Here is a 20,267-nt window from a genome sequence, read left to right as displayed (position 1 = left end):
ATCTAAACAGGATCCAGAAGCGCAGGCGTTTTCTCAGGGCCAAGGATAATTTAAAATGGACTGTGGCAAAGTGGAAAAGTGTTCTTTGGTCAGACAAATCAAAAACTGGGACGCCATGTCATCCGGACTAAAGAGGACAAGGACAACCCAAGTTGTTATCAGCGCTCAGTTCAGAAGCCTGCATCTCTGATGGTATGGGGTTGCATGAGTACGTGTTGCATGGGCAGCGTACACATCTGGAAAGGCACCATTAATGCTGACAGTTATATCCAAGTTCTAAAACAACATATGCTCCCATCCAGACGTCGTCTCTTTCAGGGAAGACCTTGCATTTTCCAACATGACAATGTCAGACCACATACTGCATCAATTACAATGTCATGGCTGCATAGAAGAAGGATCAGGGTACTGAAATGGCCAGCCTGCAGTCCAGATCTTTCACCCATAGAAAACATTTGGCACATCATAAAGAGGAAGGTGCGACAAAGAAGACCTAAGACAGTTGAGCAACTAGAAGCCTGTATTAGACAAGAATGGGACAACATTCCTATTCATAAACATGAGCAACTTGTCTCCTCAGTCCCCAGACATTTGCATTCTGTTATAAAAAGAAGAGGGGATGCCACACAGTGGTAAACATGGCCTTGTCCCAACTATTCTGAGATGTGTTGATGCCATGAAATTTAAAATCAACTTATTGTTCCCTTAAAGTGTTACATTTTCTCAGTTTAAACATTTGATATGTCATCTATGTTGTATTCTGAATAAAAGATTGAAATTTGAAACTTCTACATCATTGCATTCTGTTTTTATTCACAATTGTACAGTGTCCCAACTTATTTGGAATCGGGTTTGTACCATAACAGATGCAGTAGCATAAGAAGTGAAATTATCAGAAACTGACATGTGTGTGTGTGTGTGTCTGAGAGTGTGTGTGTGTGTGAGAGAGTGTGTGTGTGTGGCAATTCTATGGTAAGAGAATTGCATTGAAAGAGAGAATGGAGTGTGAGCTATGGTTATTGAACAACAGAAAATAGTGGATTAACAAATGATAACGTGCGTAGAAACTATACTCTAGACATTTCGTTCTTTACCTTTTAACCAAAGGTTGGAATAAAGCAATGATGAACTTGATGCAAATGTGTGCATACCTACGCATGAACCTAAGACTATGGTGCACACATTTTAGTGGCTGAAGAGCTATAGCGCAAGCAATCTTTACTTTTTGGAAACTGAGCAAACATTTTGAAAGCATTGAAGCATTTTCGGTTGGTGAAATAGCAGAAAATCATTGTTGTTTTTAGTTTTCAAAAAAGAAGCTTTAAAAAAGGTCCCCATAGTTCAGAACAAATTTCTCTTTTTGGTTAATTCCCGATAAATGGGCCTAAAAGAAATATCGGTACTGTATTAATCCATCACAATCCACATCAGCCAAAATCTAAATCTAAAATCTATTGAATAAATATGTTGGTAATATCGTTATCCTACAAATGGTAAGATAATCTATTGCTGCATCTGTGGTAGGACCACAAGACAAATTCCTGTTTAATGTCACACTTACTATTCCAAGAAAGGAAACGTGCTAATCTATTGATAAAATAGATATTGGATTGACAGTCAGTCTTTCAGATTAAGAATCCAATGTTGGGCAGTCTTAAGGCATGTTTATGCATGCATGCATTATGTTATTGTTCTTCTTTTTAATAAGCATATGGGTTCCTACAGCACCAAATCATTCAGCAATTTAGGGCGTTTTTGTCTAATTAACATGAATGGAGGTTGTTTTTCAGGCAGGGTTGATCACATGCCGAAAAGTGATTTATCAATTAAATCATGCATATACAGCTCCGGAAAGAATTAAGAGACCACTGCACCATTATCTTTCCTCTCCAACAAAGTCGAAAAGGAAAGTTTTGAGTGAGGAACAGAAGGGTTAAAATGAAGAGACCATTGCACCTTAATCTTTCCTTTTAAACTTTTTTGAGTGAGGAACAGAAGCATTCAATTAGCAGTGGTCTCTTAATTTTAACCCTTCTGTTCCTCACTCAAAACCTTCCTTTTTGACATTCCTTTTCAACTTTTTGAGAAATCCTAATAATTTGCTGCGCATGCATACCCTAGGATCTTCTTTGGTGTGGCAGAACATAATGACTCATTTATGAACAGTTGAAAAATGTGTCCCCTAATTATGCAGAAAGGTATTTTGGGTAGCTTAAGAAATGGGCAGTCAACAGCCAAGATGCTTCTGATACATTATGTAACGTCGTATTTGGTTAGAGAAGAAAACAGATGACAAAGTGCTGTTCTTGGCTCTGAAACAAGAAAGACTATAAACGAGATGAGGAGACTTGTAGCCCCTGAGCGTAAAGTAGGCTGTGGTGAAGTAGCAACACCAGTGGTGTGGGCGTGTAGAGGCCTGTACCCTACTCTCAACTCCACACTATATGTTACACATGCAGGGCGGCAAGCAGAGCTAACAAAGAGTTTTACAGTTAGGATCTCTCAAAGAAGTGCTTTCCAGATAAGCTTGTCCAACCATCCAGAGTCTCATGGGCGTACAGGAGAATTCACCCCTCCTTTGGAGTGTTCTGCTGGGTTACAAAATCAAAGCAAAATGCATTTCATCTGGATTTCTTGCCACTGATCAAAACAAGAAATGTCCACAATGTCAAAGGGAAAATGTGCAAATTGTTATAAATTAAAATACAAATCCTGACAACAGAGGGTGAATACATATGCAGCCAATCATCTTCTGTTTGGTCATTTTTAACAATTTGTTGATTTTGTGCTTCATTGGGACATTATGTACTGATTTGTGTTGATCACTGACTATACAGACACATAACTTAGCACTAATTAATCCTATAAGTATGAACAGCGACTATGCCCAGTGAAACCTCACTGCACCTCCATTCTAACCTTAGTAAGTTGAGGTGCAGGGAATGAAGGAAGCTTTGTCACAACAACAAAATAATTGACTAATTCTACTTCTCAAGAGGAGAGAGTTGTCTTTTCATAGCTTCCTGGCAACAAGAGATCGAGTAGCTCAGAACATTATACTATATAACCACAAGGGCAAATAGGAAGTCCGCACAGTCCGTGGAACCTTAAAGTACCCAGCTGATACTAGAGATTCCTGCAGTCTGCACAAGTTCGGGTTACACAACACTCCTCGACGACCGAAAGTAAACCAGACCAGTGACACTCTGCTATAGACTACAGTGGTCAGTCCCAGGGACAAACATACTCCACAACAGTAGCGGCTTGCTACAACACATGGAGACGGAGGAAATGTGGACAGCCCAACATGTAGAATGTAACATTCTGTCATTCTCTTGATTTCAGAACTAGGCTGTCTACACGTGTCATCAGATAGGGTATAACAGTCAGCTTTGACTGTGTCTAGGCCAAGTTTCGCCCAAAGTCTTAGGGGGTGGTTTCCAGCACACTAAAATGCGACGCTTTTATCACATATACTGCTAGTGCGTAGCAGTATTAGCACGACAGTGTCTGTGGTTTATGACCTCATTCTGATGTGGCTTTTGCATTTGTGACAAGTTCAAGCTGAACACACTGAGGCAGACATCCACTTACATGTCACCTAATGGGCTGCTTAAGACGCTAACACTTCATGTGGGGAAGGAAGACTGCGGGGTGTGCATGCATTGGATATCACCTGTCTTGTCCAGATGTGGAATGGACAGAATGAGTGTAAGCTATGGGCTTTCCATGGAAACTACTGACAATGAGATTTGTTTTTGTATCTTGAAATGAAATATTCAACTTTGCATGTTTAGGTATTATTCTGTACAACAGCTTTAATTCCAATGAGACTCTCTTCCCCTTCCAAAAAACAAAGCATTTAGTTTGTACGGACGAGATAAACGCCAAACCTTTTGGAGGTCTATATTTCCCATGCTTCTGCATTGTAGGAGAGCATTAAAGACCGTTAAAGATCGCGATATGGGTCCTCCAAAGCACATCTTGCCATGTTTCACTGCTTCTCATCACAATGCTTGCTTAACAAGGTACACCCCAGCATGTATGCACTTGGAGGAGAATACATTCAACAGCCACAACTGAGCTTGCAGACCCACCACAGAGTCACTAAAGCTGGATGAAGCAAGGCAGCTGTTGTTCGACACAAAACCTGACAACCCCCTGACTGTGCTGACAATTTACACTGTGAACAATATCACAGTCAAGATTCTATACTCCTATATTCTATTATCTTTTATAACATTAGGCCTATACTGTATTCCTCTTTACATTACCGTAATGATTTATTATCCTCTACTAATCAGTACTCTACTTGGACAGTACTGTGCAGTCCAAATTTGTGTAACCGAAGCACGTTTTCAGATTTCAACAACTTTTCAGCATCTATGGAAGTTTTTATTTGTCAGTGCTCAGTTGATGAGGATGCTGGTTACAGTAAACAGAAAGAAAGGGGGCATGTATAGGAGAAGTGCTGGGACACAAACATGACAGAGAGAGACATGGATACAGACAGAGACAGAGACTGACATGGGATATAGAGAGATACTGACAGAAATAGAGAAAGACAAACAGGGATAGAGACAGAGACAGACAGGGATATAGACAGACAGACAGGGACAGAGACTGACAGAAATATAGAGAGATACTGAGAGAAATGGAGAAAGACAAACAGGGATAGAGACAGACAGACAGGGACTGACGTGGGATATAGACAGAGACAGAGACAGACAGGGACAGAGACAGAGAGAGACAGGGAGAGAGACAGACAGACAGGGAGAGAGACAGGGATATAGACAGACAGGGATATAGACAGACAGGGATATAGACAGAGAATGACAGGGATATAGACAGAGACTGACAGGGATATAGACAGAGACTGACAGAGACAGAGAGGGACAGAGACAGAGACAGACAGGGACAGAGACAGACAGGGACAGAGACAGAGACTGACAGGGATATAGACAGACAGGGACAGAGACAGAGACAGAGACAGACAGGGATATAGACAGAGACTGACAGGGACAGAGACTGACAGGGACAGAGAGACAGGGATATAGACAGACAGGGACAGAGACAGACAGGGACAGAGACAGAGACAAACAGGGACATAGACAGAGACTTACGTGAGATATAGAGAGATACTGACAGACAGAGACAGACAGACATAGAGACTAGGGTTGCAAGATATTGACAGTGCGATATTTTGTTTTTCTGCTATATATATTGCGATATGAAAAAACAGAGGATGTCTTCAGAAAGAGCTTTGGCTATCAACCTGACAGTCTGTATCCTTCATTCTTCCCCAGCCCCATCCTCTACAATAACAATTTATGAAACTTATGAAAATTGTTATATTTCAGAACAGGTTGCTAGGTAATAATATGTAACAGTAATAGTATGGCAATAGCAACAGTAGTAAAATAGAATGCACAATTGGGCATAACCTCCTAACTGCAAGATGCAGTCTGTGGCCAAAGCACTGCAATCTGGTCCACTTGTTCAGGTGCAGCCTTCACCATGTTCGCGGCATTGTCTGTTGTAATACAGACTAGACAACTCTCATCTAGGCCCCAATCAGCTAAAGCTTCTCTCATCCCTGTTGTGATGTTCTCACATGTATGATCCTCTGGGAAAAATGCCGTTTGCAAACAGAAACTTTTCAGGTGGAAGTCCTCATTAATAAAGTGTACGGTCAGACTTATGTAGGGCTCCGTTGTCCGTCTGGACCACAAGTCTGTTGTTGCTCTATAATATTCCATTTGTAACAGCTTGTGTCTTGCATTTCTCGTACAGCTCTGGGGTGGCAACTTGAGAATAGTTGAATGATGGCATTACGTACTGCTTGTCAAGCAAACGGATCATGTTTTTAAAACCCTCTTCGGTAACCATGTTAATTGATACCATGTCTATGGCGACGTGAAATATTATCGAATCTGTGATTTTTCTCTGCCGTTTGGAACGTTCCTTGTATGGTGTTTTTGCTTGTGACGGCATTGAGATGCTTTGCACTCATCATACGAACATTTGTGGTGCCGCCTTAAATGATCAAACTAATAGGTTGTGTTGTGCCTCGTGTTGTGGCAACAATTGCAAGTCACCCTTGACAAAGTACCTGTTTTTGGTCAACATCATCCTGTCTGTAGACGAAATATTTCCATATAATTGATGATGCATTTCCTTTTGCAACCAAATTCTCAATTTTTGCCTTTTTTGTCTGTTCCTCGCTCATAATTTCGTCACGCACAAGCAGAGCCTGCATGTCAACCACATGCAGCAATGAACTCCTAGGCCAAGTTTCGCCCAAAAAATAATCTAAAAGAATCATTATTATTATTACAATTAACTGTGTATCCAGTAACCCATAAATCAGAGTAATTACATTATATCAGACAGATATAATGTTGGTTTTCCAACATTATATGTGACTATTGTGGATGTTTACATAGCAATGTCCATGCTGAAACGATATATTGTACAGCCCTAATAGAGACTGAGACAGACATAGAGACAGACAGACATAGAGACAGACATAGAGACAGACATAGAGACAGACATAGAGACAGACATAGAGACAGACATAGAGACAGACATAGAGACAGACATAGAGACAGACAGGGACCGGGATTGAGACAGAGATTGAGACAGAGATTGAGACAGAGATTGTAAGAGAATAGGAGCAGTTGTATTTTCACAATGAGCTGAACATTACGCCTCTGGAAGGAAGGGTAGAAAGAAGGAGATCTGTGGTTTGTGACTGTCACAATTTCCCATTGAAAAACTGCAGTCATTATACAGATACTCTGGTCCTTCTCTTTTAACAGAATGACATCACATTAAAAAAATCATGAACATAACTCTATTCAGTAATACTACCTTTACTTTAGTTGATTTTGATTGTCTCTTTTCACGAGTCAGAGAAACCTGGTGTTTACATAACATAATGACGAGACACTAGGCATTATGAAGCTTAAGGAAGGCAAATCATTTCAGCAAAATGACATACATGTTAATGGTAAACATGATAATATTTTGATACATTTTCAATATAGTATTTCCTGGTATAGGTCTTCTATTACTCCTTTCCCATCTGTTTGACCAGAAATGGAATCCTTTACTTATTCCTAATTTTATGATGGACTAATGTACAGAGCCTTTGGAAAGTATTCAGATCCATTCACCTTTTCCACATTTTGTTATGTAATAGACTTAATATATAATTATTAACAATATATTTTCCACCATCAACCTACAAACAATATCCCCAAATTGACAAAGCAAAAACATGTTTATTAGCAATTTAAGCCAATTTACTGAAAATGAAAAATATTAAATAAAAATGAAACATGTCAATAAGTATCCAGACCCTTTGCCATGACACCCCAAATCAAGCTCAGATACACCCTGTGTCCTTTGATCATCAATCAATCAACTGTATTTTATAAAGTAATCTTTTCATCAGCAGTTGTCACCAAGCTCTTTTACAGATAACCAGCCTGGAACCCCAAAGAGATAGCAACAACAGAGTTGATGCACAGTGGCTGCAAAAAACACTCCCTAGTAACATTGAAACTTAGGAAGAAACCTAGAGAATAACCAGACTCTGAGGGGGTTGCCAGTTCTCTTCTGGCTTTGCTTGGTAAAGATTATTAGAGTACATAACCTTTTGGACCATGTCAATATTTTTGCATGTTGAGATGACTTGCTGATCAATAAATGCATGTGGATTCTATACAGAGTTTTCAAACAGAATTCCAATTCACCTGCATAACCAGGGGGACAAGGACAGGGACAATCAAGTGGGGTCAGGGCAGTGACAGCAGAATCATCAGGCAGCAACCTGACCAGCAAAACAACAAGGAGGACTTCAGGCAGGGACTGCCCGACCCGAATGACTCGTGGCTGTCCCTGCCTGAAGTCCTCCTGGTTGTTTTGCACCTCAGAGCATTAGGGAAAAAAATATCTGGTCAAATGAGAACAAAATTGCATTATCAGTTCTTAATGTCAAGCTCTACGTTTGGAAAGATTATTAAACCACAGAGAGGTCACTGAAGAACACCTGATACAGAGTGGACAGGGCCTCAGACTGTGGCAAAGATTCATCTTTCAGCACGTTAATGACCCAAAGTGCACAGCCAAGACATCACTGGAGTGACTTCAGGACAAGTATGTGAACGTCCTTGGGTGGCCCAGCCAAATCCCGACTTGAACCCCAATGAACATCTGTGGGGAGAACTGAAGATCCCAGTTTGCCAACACCCCATCCTGTCTGATAGAGCTTGAAAGGATCTACCAGGTAGAATAGGAGAAACTGCCCAAATCCCTGTGTGAAGCTGCTTAAGGCATTCCCAAGAAGACTCAAAAATGTGATCACTGCCAAAAGCACTTCTACAAATTACTAAATAAAGGGGCTGAGTACTAAGGTACGCTACTGTTCGAACGCCTGGGGTCAAATAGAAAATGTCCTTGTTTTTGAATGAAAATCTATTTTTTTGTCTATTCAAATAACTTCAAATTGATCAGAAATACAGTGTATACATTGTTATTATTGTAAATGATTATTGTAGCAGGAAAAGGCAGATGTTTTATGGAATATCTACATAGGCGATCAGAGGCCCATTATCAGCAAACATCAGGGCACATTGTGTTTGCTAATCCAAGTTAATCATTCTAAAAGGCTAATTGATCATTCAAAAACTATTTTGAAAGTATGTTAGCACAGTTGAAAACTGTTGTGGTGATTAAAGAAGCAATAAAACTGGTCTTCTTTAGACTAGTTGAGTATCTGGAGCTTCAGCAATGGTGGGTCCGATTACAGGCTCAAAATGGCCAGAAACAAATAACTTTCTTCTGAAACTCATCAATCTATTCTAGTTTTGAGAAATTAATGCTATTTCATGCAAGAAATTGAAATATCTCGTACAACGCTGTTTACTACTCCCTTCACAAAACTGCGCAAACTGTCTATAAACAGAAGGCCTATTATGAAATAGCACTCGCAAAACACCATCCTCAACGTCTTTGGATTCACCTCATGACAGCGACATTCCAATCTACCCTTTTCAATATCACAGTGCCCAGTGCTCAAAGCTACTCACCCATCCTTCAAACGTCTCTTCGGTGTTCGAGGATTTGATCAGGTCCTCAAATTGAATTATACAGTTGGCAACAAAGTCGTCATACCCTATGGGCGCATCATGAAATACGGCCAACTCTATTTGTTTGCCGTCGTTGACATTGAGGCAGAACTCTTCGTTGTAAGTTGGCATGTTAGTTTTCTGCTTTGTATGCGTCTGTCCAATTTTGTAATCGTCCACCTTTATCAAAATATAAGGGTCCAAAGTGGGAGCAGTTTTGTTGAACATTACAGAGTGGCGAAGGGAGAATGTAGTTGGTTTAAGATCCAGCGCCTCACCAATTCTAAGCCTTAGAAATCCGTTGAACTTCATATTGTTCCTTAAAGGAAAACGTCTAAAACAAACTAAACTCTAAATATACACACAAACAATAATATTAAAATGTCTTAAAACTATGCTTTAGAGCAAGCGCATGCAAAGCATTGTTACTTACTGAGCTAACTTCAAAATAAAAGAAATCGGTATCGTTGAGTATGAATTGCAGTCCAATGTGTAAAGCGATTCGAAAGCATATTGCTCTTGACAAACGGAAGTTGCAGGTGATGCGTTCTCATAGTGGTCTGACCAATTCGTCCCGAGCGCTTTCTTGGATCAGCACCTATGGTATTGCCTCTCAAAACACCATGGCTGAAATGGTGTCAAACAGAAAGCGCGCACGTTTTGTGTATGACCTATTTTATGGAATCACAAAGCAAGGTCCGCGAAAAGGAAGTAGGGGAGAGTGGGGTAAGTTGCGTAAATTTTGACTTACGTTGTACCCTAGACAAGGGGAAAAGGGACGTAGGGTTGGGGTAAGTTGATCCTAGTTAAGGGGTAAGTTGAGCCATCCGGGGATAATTGAACAACATGTTTTTTCAAATAAAAGCCATTTTTCAAATGCTATTTAATAATGCATTCTCCCTTTCAAACAGTCTTGCATGTTTTCTGTCCTCATTACAATGTTTCAAATTACAAAATAAACTAAAGGAGGGAATAAATGTTAACTTTTTTGTGTATGACTGAAAATGTTCAATTATACAGAAAACATATTTAGTTGAAGATTCATATTTTATTAATTAATTTTTCATCCTTGAAAATGTATTAATAAAATATATTGGATATAGTAATTATAGTGGATTATTACTCAGATTTGTTGTACACTGTTTCACGTACTACAAACATTTAAACATTCTCGGTATTAAAACTTAATCTGGTTGTTTTTCTATTGCTAAAAGTTTAAGACATCATCTTTAAGACAGCTAGGACATTTGCATACAAAACAGTTCTATTACTTTACAAAAGAAACAATCAGGGGTTAAACTGGGCTGAGCCCAGGCACTTTCAGTCGATTAAAGAGCCAGGTGAGGCTGAACTGTGACACCTTTGGTTATGAATATTCTGCCTACAACACTATATAATACAAATCAACAGATATTATTCAGCATTCTTCAATATTTTAGTATGTTCTAATCTATGTATTTAGGCACAAAGCTATGGATTAAAAAATACATGAGCACAGGCCAGCACATGCAACAAATTTCTAATGTTGAGTTGCAGAACCAGGAGCTGGAAGACCTTCACAATATACAGAAATACAATTGCATGACAAACTATAAAAACAAGTCTAACAAATTCCACTGGAACTATTTCTTGTTTGGACTAAGGTATACAGTGGGGAGAATAAGTATTTGATACACTGCCGATTTTGCAGGTTTTCTCACTTACAAAGCATGTAGAAGTCCTCAACTGTGAGTGACTAAAATCCAGGAAATCACATTGTATTATTGTATTATTATTGCATGACATAAGTATTTGATACATCAGAAAGGCAGAACTTAATACTTGGTACAGAAACCTTTGTTTGCAATTACAGAGATCATACGTTTCCTGTAGTTCTTGACCAAGTTTGCACACACTGCAGCAGGGATTTTGACCCACTCCTCCATACAGATCCTTCAGGTTTCGGGGCTGTCACTAGGCAATGTGGACTTTCAGCTCCCTCCAAAGATATTCTATTGGGTTCAGGTCTGGAGACTGGCTAGGCCACTCCAGGACCTTGAGATGCATCTTATGGAGCCACTCCTTAGTTGCCCTGGCTGTGTGTTTCGGATCGTTGTCATGCTGGAAGACCCAGCCACAACCCATCTTCAATGCTCTTACTGAGGGAAGGAGGTTGTTGGCCAAGATCTCGCAATACATGGCCCCATCCATCCTCCCCTCAATACGGTGCAGTCGTCCTGTCCCCTGTACAGAAAAGCATCCCCAAAGAATGATGCTTCCACCTCCATGCTTCACGGTTGGGATGGTGTTCTTGGGGTTGTACTCATCCTTCTTCTTCCTCCAAACACAGCGAGTGGAGTTCAGACCAAAAAGCTATTTTTTTGTCTCATCAGATCACATGACCTTCTCCCATTCCTCCTGTGGATCATCCAGATGGTCATTGGCAAACTTCAGACGGGCCTGGACATGCGCTGGCTTGAGCAGGGGGACCTTGCGTGCGCTGCAGGATTTTAATCCATTATGGCGTAGTGTGTTACTAATGGTTTTCTTTGAGACTGTGGTCCCAGCTCTCTTCAGGTCATTGACCAGGTCCTGCCGTGTAGTTCTGGGCTGATCCCTCACCTTCCTCATGATCATTGATGCCCCACAAGGTGAGATATTGCATGGAGCCCCAGACCGAAGGAGATTGACCGTCATCTTTAACTTCTTCCATTTTCAAAAAATTGCACCAACAGTTGTTGCCTTCTCACCAAGCTGCTTGTCTATCGTCCTGTAGCCCATCCCAGCCTTGTGCAGGTCTACAATTTTATCCCTGATGTCCTTACACAGCTCTCTGGTCTTGGCCGTTGTTGAGAGGTTGGAGTCTGTTTGATTGAGTGTGTGGACAGGTGTCTTTTATACAGGTAACAAGTTCAAACAGGTGCAGTTAATACAGGTAATGAGTGGAGAACAGGAGGGCTTCTTAAAGAAAAACTAACAGGTCTGCGAGAGATGGAATTCTTACTGGTTGGTAGGTGATCAAATACTTATGTCATGCAATAAAATGCAAATTAATTATTTAAAAATCATACAATGTGATTTTCTGGATTTTTGTTTTAGATTCTGTCTTTCACAGTTGAAGTGTACCTATGATAAAAATGACAGACCTAGTGCATGCTTTGTAAGTAGGAAAACCTGCAAAATCGGCAGTGTATCAAATATTAGTTCTCCCCACTGTATGTTGTATTCAAGAGCAGTAATTGTTATTGATACATTTACACAGGCAGACCAATTCTGATCGAGTCATTTTGACCAATCAGATCAGCCATTTTGCCCAAGATCCAGATGTTGTAAAAGCATCCAGGGTAACCGATCTTCTAGGTAAATGTGTGTGTTATACAGTTGTCCTCAAAAGTTTGCATACCCTTGGAGAACATTTGTCTTGGCAAAATGCCCCCAAGTCATGCAAAGTCTTTGGTCATCTCGCATGAACGGCACGTTTGAGATCTCCCCAGAGTGGCTCGATGATATTAAGGTCAGGAGACTGTGATGGCCACTCCAGAACCTTCACCTTTTTCTGCTGTAACCACTGGAGGGTCAACTTGGCCTTGTGCTTAGGGTCATTGCCGTGCTGGAAAGTCCAAGAGCGTCCCATGCGCAGCCTTCTTGCAGAGGAATGCAAATTGTCTTCCAGTATTTTCTGATAACATGCTGCATTCATCTTGCCATCAGTTTTCACAAGATTTCCCGTGCCTTTAGAGCTCACACACCCACAAAAAATCAGCAATGCTTCACAGTGGGGATGGTTTACTGTTCACTATAGGCCTTGTTGACCCCTCTCCAAACATAGCGCTTATAGTTGTGACCATAAAGCTCTATTTTGGTCTCGTCACTCCTAATTAGTGTGCCAGAAGCTGTGAGGCGTGTCAAGGAGTTGTCGGGCATATTGTAACCATGATTTCTTTTATGGCATTGGCGCAATAAAGGCTTCTTTCTGGCAACTCAACCATGCAGCTCATTTTTGTTCAAGTATCGTTGTATTGTGCTCCTTGAAACAACCACACCGTCTTTTTCCAGAGCAGCCTGTATTTCCCCTGTGGTTACCTGTGGGTTTTTCTTTATATCCCAAACAATTCTTGTAGCAGTTTTGGCTGAAATTGTTCTTGGTCTACTTGACCTTGGCTTGGTATCAAGAGATCCCCAAATGTTCCACTTCTTAATAAGTGATTGAACAGTACTGACTGGCATTTGCAAGGCTTTGGATATCTTTTTATACTCTTTTCAATCTTTATAAAGTTCCATGTTACGGGGGTCTTCCCATGCTTCCCATGGCTTAGTATATAGCCTGCTCAGTGCATCCACATGAGAGCTCACAAACTCATTGACTATTTATACACAGACACTAATTGCAATTTAAAAAGCCACAGGTGTGGGAAATTCACCTTTACGTTCCATTTTCACCTTGTGTGTTTGTAACAAGGCCGAACATTCAATGGTGTGTTAACTTTTGATCAGGGTCATTTGGGTGATTTCTGTTATCATTATGATTTAAATAGGAGCCAATCAACTAGGTGATAATAAATGGTTTCATATGATCACAATCCTTAAATAAATGTTTGCATGACCAGTCATATTTTCAAATCAATGCCTACATTTCACAATTTATGCCAAGGTAAGCAAACTTATGAGCACAACTGTATGTTAGGCCACTAGGTCGTGGCCGAGTAGTCCTGCTCTCAATTGGTACCAAGCCCCGGACTTTAGGACTTTGTTTGTGGGGTGACGCGTTACGTGCTGTCAAAATGCCACATGTTGTGCTATTCGAATATCACTGTGTATCATTTTCTTGTGATGGGTTTCACTCAGTCTAACAAACAGATCCCTAATAAAATTAAGAAAATGAAGCATTAGTAAAGGGAAGCAAAACTCACAACGGAAAAGTTGGAATCACTGAATGTGGTACGATGCCACTGACTCAATAGAAGTGTGGAGCTGAACAAACTCGCGTTATTTTTCGTAAGCAGAGAGCCAAAGCACGTTGATTGTTTACTCTTCCCTGCCCATATGAGCCCCTCCTTAAGTCCTTGGTACCAAATGTATAGTGGAAACAGGAAAGTCTACAGCCAACATTAGCCTTATTCACCGATGTAGCCCTGGTACCGGGGTAAAGCACTAGTGGAAATGCAGCATAGATAGGGGGGGTGGGTGAACGTAACCACTGGCTTGACTTACCCCACTCTCCCCCACCAAGGAATAGCAACCAAGAACGGAACAATTTCGCTGTAGTCTTTCACCAAGCACTTCTGTGTTCACATTCTGTCTAATCTGACTAATCGGAATTCTGCATGCTTCCTGTTAAAGGATTTGGTTACTGTCAGGACTAATGTGGTACTTAGAAGATACATGTGGCATGTATATGTAATATTACCTTGGTGCACTGGGGACTAGGGCTTGGGGTTGCCTCCAGGTATGCAGATATGGTGACTCACCTGTCCTCTGTAGATAAATTAACAAACAGCACCCCCTTGTGGTGTTGTGGCCGACCAAGAGTGTGATGGCTAACCAGATGTACTCGTGCTCTACATTCAGTCTTTTAAAACAACCTTTGTCTATTTCGCCTCAATGCATCCTCACCTTTTCCAGAGGTCTCTTGTACAGCTCTGGCATATGAAAAAATCCAACCTCATCTTGCACAGCTGTGATGACCCATCTAATGACCATGATCTACAAGATTTCATAACAGAAACAAGGGGACCCTTCATCTTAAGAGTCCACGAGATGGGAGACTGAAAAGGCAAGAGTTTGGTTCTGAAACAGAGCCTCAGGGAACCCATAAAAGTCAACAACAAGTGCAATTGATGACATTGGAAGTGCATGGGTCAGTGCCCATTGCCTTATGGTCTTAACCCTACTCTCCCACTTTATGCCTCTGAATGTCTCCCTCTGACACACTCACACACACACACACACACTCACACACTCACACACACACTCCCTCTGCCCTCATGTCCAGACTCCCTTGACCCCACTTTCTCTCTCCCTCCCTGTGCTTCTCTCCATTTCTCTTAGAGGTGTGCATTTGGGAGTTTAGTCGGTCCATAAATGTCACGATCAAAGTCTGCACGGTATTAGTGTTAGACGTGACCTCTCGACCCTCTTTGACAAACGCCAGTGCCCCACATCTCTGTCTTCCAGCTGCTTCAAATAAAGGGGCCACATCCTAGGGAAAAGAGGTGGTCGTAAAAGACAAAGCTTTTACACAGCTCTTACACATCTCTGGGATAAAGCCTGTCTTATAAACAACAGTTTTCCTGCCCTTATAAAACAAGGGGAGTGATGATGTAAAAGTGACAGATAGGATAGTGTGCCTAACGTGAATATATGTAGATGTATGTGTAGATTTCATTGTTGGCAGGGAGACATTGCTGACAGGCATATGACATCACAGAATATCATTCAATCATAGACAAAAATAATCTACTAAAACATTTTCATTACAGTAATAAACACGTCTCTGAGGAATGGTTACTCACAGGTCCGCAGTCTGTAAATGTTCCTCACTTTCAGTTTACGGGGGTCCTCGCTGTACCTCACCAGGTAAGACTAGGTTTCTGGGTTCTATTCACACAAGGAATAAAAAGTTAAAAGAGTATTTCAATGTAACATATCCAAGAAATAGATTGGTTTTCTTTGCTTGGTTTGTGTTGCGTTACTCAGTACTATACAGCAGGTGGCAGGCTGAGACTGAGAGTGAACTATACAGATTGAAAAAATCCATCTCATTTGTATCCGTGCTGTTATAACAATGTTTCCAGACTGATCAGAAAATCGATCTGTTCCAGCCTTTTTTTAACGACCATGAAAGTGTATAGGAGTCAATGCTGCTTCTTTGTCGTAAACTTTTAATTGGTCAAATAGAAGCTTAGGTTATTACCAACATAGACATAAAGCAGTTACCAGCGGAGTTATAATAGTAGGACATCCTGGCAACTTTGAGAAAAAAAAAAGTTTTTCTGGGTTATGTGTACACTAAACAAAAAAGATGATTAGGAGGAGCTGGACTGCCCAGCGTTTGAAGACAACATAGAGTTCATCATCTCAACATTATATTACGTATCTCTGGTCCCGTTAAGGCCATCTCCACGTTCAAGTAGATCATTTTGATGATATGAACAACCATGTCATCAGGGTGAATCATCTAATGAAGTCTGGTGTCCCCTCTAGTTGACTTTAATTGCAATATCCACGCTAGAACACATTTTCTTCCTGTTAAGTACTCAAACCATTTCTATGTTTCAAACTCTAGAAAAGGTTGCCATCACCTGGTATCTCTACTGCAGTGCTCTGCTTTCCACAGGCACTTCTACAATCACGGAGGACACTTTGTTTGGTCCATCGGTTATGCCAAATATCCTGGCCTGTCTGTCCGTCCTGCTTCATCCGGAGTCTCTGGCTTTCATGCCTTATTATACACTCCTTCCTACAGCTGTTGCCGTGCCTAAATGAAGTGTTATGATCAAACACACAACACCCATCTGACGTCAAATATGTTTTGGTGTGTGCACATGAAACAGACACAAACAACATGTTAATGTCCTATCACACACTAGCACTGAATGAGCTACTGCCAGTAGCCTGTAACACAGCCCATTGCATTCTTTGGTCCGACTGAAGAAACAGCCACCTGTAGCGTTTCCACATTCACTTTACGGTCCCCAGTCCAATTTATGCTCCTTTAACCCGGGACAGCTCTGTTCTCTGGCTCCCTGCCCAGGTCCGCTCTATAGCTGCAGCTGACGAACCATAGCATTGGCGCCGAACGGGACAACGGGGAATATGGGTCAGGTATGGTAAACTCCATTTTATTAATGTTTTTTAAATATATTTTTCAGGCATTCTTATACTTTATTTGACAGGGAAGTATGGAAAGAGAGAGGATATTTCTTGCTGAAAGAGCCATGGGTTGGTGTATGTGTTGCTTAGACCACTTGACCAACTGAGGCCACAAACTCACCTTCTAGTGTGTGAGTGTTGACCCTGGTAGGCGGAGGACCATGGGGCTAATATCCAAACCCCATACCTCCCACTTTTAACCCCTCACTACCCCCCCAACCCCCTCAGCCCAAACCCAATTACCTTCATCACTCACAGGGGTATTACCCCATCAGTACACTCATACCACATTGGATCTCTGATCCCTACTCAGGTTGGGGAAGACTAGAGATCCTTGAGGTCTTGTACACTAAATGCACAATCCGTCTGAATCCGGCAGTTTTATTTCCTCCTCACTGGACAGGGATACCCAAGGTATGTGATGAACCGGAGTATATCCTTCAGGATGAAGTCTGCAGAGTGTAGCTCATCATTACCAGTGGATGTTGATACAGCGCCACACAGCTGCAAAATGACAAGCCAAGCTGACTGCAATGTCAGGTCAGTGCTCAACAATGTCATTTTGAGAGGGGGTTGTTGTAATTGTCAGAAGAATGTAGTCTTCATCATTTTCCGAACTAAGTCAATGTGTGTTTGCCTTCCCCTAGATTCTGCGCCCCTTAGTTTGCCTCTCTCCCTGCGAAATAAAACAAGCAGCGCTTTAAATGAAATGAGGGAAGCACCATAAATCACAGTCGTAAAAGCTGATTTGGTGCTAAGTGTCCATATTTCATACCAGCCCTCTGCCTCAGGGAAATGTGACACCTTGATTGGTGCAGGTTAAGGGCCAGGGAGAAAGGGAGGGAGGGATGGAGAGATGGAGAAATGGAGAGATAGAGGGATGGAGAGACAATGGGAACGTTTCTGCCAGTCAGGGCGCATGTGGCCTTGTCAAAAAGAGACACAAACAACATGATGGTTTGGTTACGCAAGACTAGGGTGCATGAGCCCTGACTAGCCCACTTTACCGCTATTTCCACTGTTGATCTGTTTTCTGTGTTTCCTAAGTCAAGTCTAATATGGAGAGACAAGCAGAATGTGTTTGAGTTGGTCTGTAGTCGATATGCTGGGGTGAGAGAAGGCTGGACGTGGAATTATATTCTGGAGAGGAAGAGAAGGAAGGAGAAAACCAAAGTGAGATAGAGAGCGAGGCTGTGAAAAGCAGAGGAATGTGAGGGAAAGTGAGAGACTGGCCATCCTGTGTGGGACAGCAGAGCGGGCAGGGGGAGAGGGGGCCTATCACAGCCCCTCCTGGGTAATTGGCTCCAGATGTGGGGCAGCGTGGCCTCTGCGCCAGCGAGGCGTCAGGGCCGCATTAAGGGCTCAGCGAAGGGGGGAAGGGGGGCGGCTCAAAGCACCGTACTGCGCTAGTGACCACTGTACCCTCCTCCCCAGCCGGTCTCCCCCACCTCCTCATCCCTCCCTGTCTGAGTCCTCATCCCTCCTTGTCTGACTCCTCATCCCTCTCTGTCTGAGTCCTCATCCCTCCCTGTCTGAGTCTTCATCCCACGCCGTCTGAGTCCTCATCCCTCCCTGTCTCAATCAGCTAAGGGTACAACACTCCACTTAGAATTTAGTAAACACCTCATTGTGGAACGATCTTGACCTCTATTTCTTCTGTTTCCTATTCCCCAGCTGGAGATGATTGTGTCCTTATCACTATGGAGACGGCATTGCCTTGCGTAAGTCTATTCATCAGTATGCTGCTGTGTCAATTACAACTGTGGTGAGAAAGAGAACCTAATACTACTGCTAAGACTTTACAAAGACGTTCTGTTGACGTTTGCTTGGCTTCAAGCGGAGATCTCAGCATCTGCTGTGTATCTGTAGCAGGGATTGATAAAGCACTTGAGAGGACAAATAGGGAAAGTGGAACTGGAAGGCCTTTTGTGGAGCAGAGTGCTGACATTGAGTTTAGAAAAGGCCCTGCTACATTCTAGTCTTTATCTCATGGTCTACACAAGCCCTTCAACCACAGCAAAAACAGATACGTGATTATCACACGCTCTTTGGATGAGACACTCTCTGTTGAAGTGTGAAAAAAATAATGTTAGACTATTCCGCATGAGCTTTTGTGACTGGCGTATTTCGCTTGATAAAGAGGTTGTTTGGAAAAGCTCTATGGCCCGGAATATTCCATAAAGTACAGAGTGGGAGCCTGTTGCCAGCCACACATGCACAGTTAAATGAGAGCTTTAAACCCACTCCCCGAAAAGACAGTGTGTGTGTGTGAAGTGGTGTGAATGAGGGTACATCTGTGGTTTTAAAAGAGTCCTCTGCATGAGGAATGTTCTTAGTCTGACGTGAAAAGTATGGTCAGTGATACACCATGTCAATTGACTGAGTTGAAGGAGTGGTCCGTGGGAAGGTTGCAGTGACTGAGAAAAGAACAGCATATCCAACCCTGTTTATACCTGTCTCTGACATATGTCCCTGATCTTGGCGGTCTTGTCTGTTCACATGCGTAAGAGCTAATCACAAACTGCTCACAATACATCTGTAAATGTATCTACAACTCTAGAAAAATATGGGCATAGTCAGGATCTAAACCAGATCAGGAAAAAGGACTTAAGTGGGAACCAGGAATAAACATGGCTTCTGTTGGGAAACTCTCACATAACATTATATACTGACCAATTACAATAATTGGAAGTGTATTCCAGCTATTTTCATAATGTTTGAATCAAAGAACCATTTCACACTGCCACTAAGATTAAAATATCAAGACTGTATTACAAGACATGCACGTTCAAAAGGTAAACATTAAGCAGATGTTTTACAGGCCTTATAGATCTCTCTCTTACAGGACTTATAGATCTGTCTATTACAGATTTCCCACACAGAAATGGCTCCTAGTCTGTAGCACTAAGACTGGACCAAGATGTGAGGCGTTCTCAAGGCCTCTCAGTCAAACACTGACCATCCTGGCTACTGCCAGCCTAATCTCAACCCATCCCATACACTTTACTGTGCACAACGGCCTGGAGACGAGTTTATTGGCAGCCATTTGGACTCTCTGACCTTAATCTGTCTGGTCAGAATTTGTCTGTTCTTTCTGAGAGGATGGATGTTACGATGTCCCCAATGTAGGCCTACTCTGAATTGGATTACACCATTCAGTACTGTTGCGTTTTGAAATGGGAGAACATATTGTCTTTATATAATCACACATAATAATCATGAATATATTCAATTTGTGCTCTTGCACCCACACACAGAAGGGTCAAAGTGGGGACACTGAAT

The 20,267-nt window shown here is 41.7% G+C and overlaps 1 protein-coding gene across 1 annotated transcript in view; it reads right to left on the bottom strand.

The window, feature by feature from the left end:
• prkcha (protein kinase C, eta, a) overlaps positions 1 to 9,803 on the bottom strand; it is a 35,846-nt gene extending 26,043 nt beyond the window's left edge. The window contains exon 1 of the mRNA XM_010878821.5: positions 9,096 to 9,803. Within this exon, the coding sequence (XP_010877123.1) occupies positions 9,096 to 9,446 (351 nt within the window). The 5' untranslated portion in view covers positions 9,447 to 9,803. The remainder of the gene's footprint in view (positions 1 to 9,095) is intronic.
• Positions 9,804 to 20,267: the final 10,464 nt, after the last annotated feature.

The sequence above is a fragment of the Esox lucius genome, chromosome 15 (genome assembly GCF_011004845.1).
Source record: "Esox lucius isolate fEsoLuc1 chromosome 15, fEsoLuc1.pri, whole genome shotgun sequence".
NCBI lineage: Eukaryota > Metazoa > Chordata > Actinopteri > Esociformes > Esocidae > Esox > Esox lucius.
Note: the sequence above shows the minus strand (reverse complement) of the source record. Positions and strands in the feature narration are given on the sequence as shown.